Source organism: Polistes dominula, unplaced genomic scaffold, assembly GCF_049000335.1.
Source record: "Polistes dominula isolate Pdom_NZ unplaced genomic scaffold, Pdom_raw_medaka contig_586, whole genome shotgun sequence".
NCBI lineage: Eukaryota > Metazoa > Arthropoda > Insecta > Hymenoptera > Vespidae > Polistes > Polistes dominula.
In genome coordinates, this window is record NW_028300876.1 from 1 (window position 1) to 4,300 (window position 4,300).

At 37.3% G+C, this 4,300-nt stretch overlaps 1 protein-coding gene across 1 annotated transcript; it reads left to right on the forward strand.

Annotated features, from left to right (window-relative positions):
* Positions 1-878: 878 nt before the first annotated feature.
* On the forward strand, positions 879-3,782 carry LOC149033687 (uncharacterized; the record flags this gene model as incomplete). Its single annotated transcript, XM_089171340.1, has 5 exons — positions 879-1,042; positions 1,414-1,676; positions 1,789-2,047; positions 2,591-2,835; positions 3,167-3,782. Coding segments are annotated over exons 1-5 (1,547 nt in total), but the record flags the coding sequence as incomplete, so codon positions are not given.
* Positions 3,783-4,300: the final 518 nt, after the last annotated feature.

Here is a 4,300-nt window from a genome sequence, read left to right on the forward strand (position 1 = left end):
GAGAAACCCTCTACAGTAAATTGGATTGCCGAAACCCGGGAACATCCGCGTAAAAAAAAATAAAAATATAATACAAAAACTAAAATAAAAAAAATAATAAAAAAGAAAAAACAATGGCGCAACCAACCAGCGGTAAGATGATGTGACCCGTGCTGGATATTCATACACAAAAGAAGTCAACGCCGATGAGTTGAGAAAGGTATCATCTTGCAACTTTTAGGAGAGAGCAAACAAATATATAGTTCAGCAATGATGGAAGAAGAATTCGCAGGCGAGTACAACGTTAAATCGGATGCCGTAAAAGTTTCAGCGGTGGTAGGGAAGTTGGATACCACGCTGATAAGAGAGGTATACGACATCTTAGCATCCCCTCCCGAGCAATGTGCATACACACATTTAAAAGAAGCCTTAATACACAGACTAACTAAATCCGACGAACAACGGCTAAGGCGATTGGTAATGGGAATTGAATTAAGAGACAAAAAACCGTCCGAACTTTGGAGAGAAATAGAAGCAGCTTAGCAGGTGATAGTGTTAGCGAAAAAATGCTCCTAACTTTATGGATGCAAAAGATGTTAACCAGGGCACAAGAGATCCTGGCCATTGCAAGACGAAAATACGTCACCCGCAAAGTTAGCGGAAATGGGTGACAAGATCCTCGAGGGAGAGCGTCTGCCGGAAACGGCCGCCATTACGGAAGAAGCGCCAATAGGAAGTGCCGCTCAAACAACAACCAATCGCGAGGTGGCAGAATTCGGAGCGGGAAATCGCGCAACTAACAGAGAAGATAGAAAAATAGATGCGCGGTAGAAGAAGATACAGAATTCTCCGCGGAAGATCCCGAAGTCGAAGCTGATCGTCAAGCACTCACCAAAACAATGACGGCCTATATTACTACCAGTGGAAATTCGCGGAACGATCGTGGAAGTGCAGATCCCCGTGCAAGTGGACAGGGCCGGAGACAAGAAAGCCTTCGGAAAACTAGTGCAAGCGTCTCAAATAGAGGCGGTTGGCGACGCGACGAAAAAACCTGCGCCTCATGGTAAATGATAGGAAAACAGGAGCATGTTTTCTAATAGACACTGGTACGAACGTCTCAGTGAATTCACGTACTTCGTTAAATGAAACCAAAGACAATACGTGTAAGTTATATGCGGCAAATGGTGCAGAAATAGACACATTCGAAAAAAAAACTTTTAAACTTAATTCTTGGACTTCGTCGAGATTTTTCATGGAGATTCATTATAGCGAATGTTTTTTAAGCAATAATAGGCGCCGATTTCTTACATTTTTATAATTTACTACCAGATTTAAGAAACAAAAAAATTGTTTGACGGCAATACATTGCTTTCTAGGAAGGCAGAATTAGTAAATATTGACGTTCCCAACCATTTTGACCATTGGTCACAATAGTCCGTATTTAGAACCTTTTAGAAATTACGCAGATTTAACTAAGCCAACTTCAAGGAAACCCATCAGCCACACGGTGAAACATTATATTATCACAAAAGGTCCTCCAATAGCAGAGAGAGCAAGAAGGCTAAATCCGGAAAAGCTGCGAATCGCACAAGCCGAATTTCAGCAACTAGTCAACGAAGGAATCTGTCGCCCGTCCAAGAGTCAATGGGCGAGCCCTCTGCAAATGGTACCAAAGAAAAATGGCGAATGGAGGCCATGTGGAGATTATGAGCGAATTAAATAGCGTTACGGTACCAGACAGGTACCCCATTCCACATGTACACGACGTCACATAACAATTTCGTGACTGTAATATATTTTTCACAATAGACTTGTCTAGAGCATATCACCAATTTCCGTTGGCTGAGGAAGACATAGAAAAAACAGCGGTAATTACACCTTTTGGTTTGTTCGAATACACAGTGATACTTTTCGGTTTATGTAACGCGGCGCAAACATTCCAAAGGTTTATGAATATAGTATTAAGCAAATTAGATTTCTGTGCTTGTTACATAGATGATATAATTGTAGCGTCTAAAAATGAGGAATCCCATGAAAAACATCTGCGTGCAATATTCGATAGACTTAGGCAATATGGACTAACAATAAACATTTTAAAGTGCAATTTTTTTCAAAATAGCGTAAACTACTTAGGTTATAAAATAGATAATAAGGGTATAGCGCCGTTGGATGAGCGAGTCCACGCTATACAAAACTATACCAAACCAAAGACTGCTTCAGATATGCGACGTTTCCTTGGGGTAGTGAATTTTTATAGGAGGTTCTTACCGAAGGCTGCAGAATGGCTTGACCCGCTTAACAAATATATGATAGGTGCCAAGAAGCACTTTTTTTTTTTTTTTTTTTTTTTTTTTTTTTTTTTTTTTTTTTTTTTTTTTTTTTTTTTTTTTTTTTTTTTTTTTTTTTTTTTTTTTTTTTTTTTTTTTTTTTTTTTTTTTTTTTTTTTTTTTTTTTTTTTTTTTTTTTTTTTTTTTTTTTTTTTTTTTTTTTTTTTTTTTTTTTTTTAGGAACCACTAGGATATTTCTCAAGGAAACTAGAAAAAGCGCAAATTAGATATAGTGTGTATGAAAGGGAATTATTAGCTATCTATAAAAGTTTAAAGTTTTTCAGATATTTTGTCGAAGGAAGAGAATTAATAATGGGGACTGACCATAAACCACTGTCATACGCTTTTAAGCAAAATACGGACAAAGCAAGCCCAAGGCAAGACAGACAGTTGGATTACGTAGGACAGTTTACTTCCAAAATTGTTTACGTTGCTGGAAAAGACAATGTGGCAGCAGACGCTATGTCAAGATTGGAAGCCATAGACATGCCAGTCCTAGTATCAACAGAAGAGCTAATGGCGAAAGCAGGCAAGAGGATGACGAACTAAAGAGTATTTTGGCAGAAGAAAAATGGAACCTGCAAAAGATTTTCCTCGATAGCTCTGATAAGAGTACATATATGGCGACATAGTAGGAAAAAGCATAAGACCATACGTTCCAGTCTCTTTACGGAGGCAGATTTTTAAGAACGTACACAATTTGTCACATCCTAACGTTGCAGAGTAACAAAACATCTTATAGGAAAAAGCTTCATGTGGCCAAAAATGAACAAAGTTATTGCAGAATGGTCCAAGTACATGTTTGGCATGCCAAAAGTGCAAAATCAACCGTCATAACAAACAGGTACATTCGAAAATAGAAGTACCACAAGGACGTTTCGAACATGTACACATAGATATAATAGGTCCATTACCAACGATTAAAAATATGAGAAAATGCCTAACTATGATCGGTAGGGTTACTCGAATGCCAGAAGCAATTCCAATACCGGATACCTCCGCTGATACTGTGGCAACAACATTCTATTCGCGGTGGAGTTCAAGATTTGGTTCTCCTATTATAATTACAATTGGTCAAAGACCTCAATTTGAAAGTCAACTATTTGAAGCGTTAACCAAAGTAGTCGGAGCGAAAAGAATTAGATCAACAACATATCACCCTACATCAAATGGAATGATAGAAAGATGGCATAGATCACTTAAAACAGCAATAATGTGTCATGAAGAAAAAGACTGGGTAGGAATACTACCAACAGTGCTCTTTGGTCTACGCACAAGCCTAAAGGAAGATATAAAAGCTTCAGCTGCGGAATTGGTATATGGTGAAAACATCAGACTACCAGGAGAATTTTTTCTCAGTGAAGAACTATTACAAGATCCACACATATTCTTAGAAAAATTAAGTCAACATATAAGACAAATCAGACCTATTCCTCTTTTGTACCATATCAAAAAGAAACATTTTATTCATGATAGGTTGTATACATGTACGCACATACCCTGCAGAGGTCGACGCTGTAAAAATTTCATTTTTTGTGCCTTACGAAGGTCCATACGAAATTATACAAAGAATTACAGATAATATTTTCAAAATTAACTATAAAGGAAAACATATAAATGTATCTATAGAAAGACTAAAACCAGCGTTCGTCGAAAAAGATTGCAATACCGATTCGTATGTACCAATTAAAACTTATTAAGTTAGGATAGAGATAGTGCAATATTTTACATATATCTTTATTTTTTTTTATATTTTTATATACTTGTAAATATCTATAATTTTAAGTTTCGCATTTTATGTAATAGAAAAAATGCTCCGAAGGGAGTAATGTAGCGGTACGACCGAAGGTCGCGCCCTCTAAAGTTACTAGAAGGCTAGGGAACCACGCTAACAAGTAGTGGTCACCAGACTAGCACAGTCTGTGCGTAGCCGTTGAGAAGTGTACAAGAAAGAAAAGCAAGTCGCATCCGTTAAATAAAAATCATAAAATAAA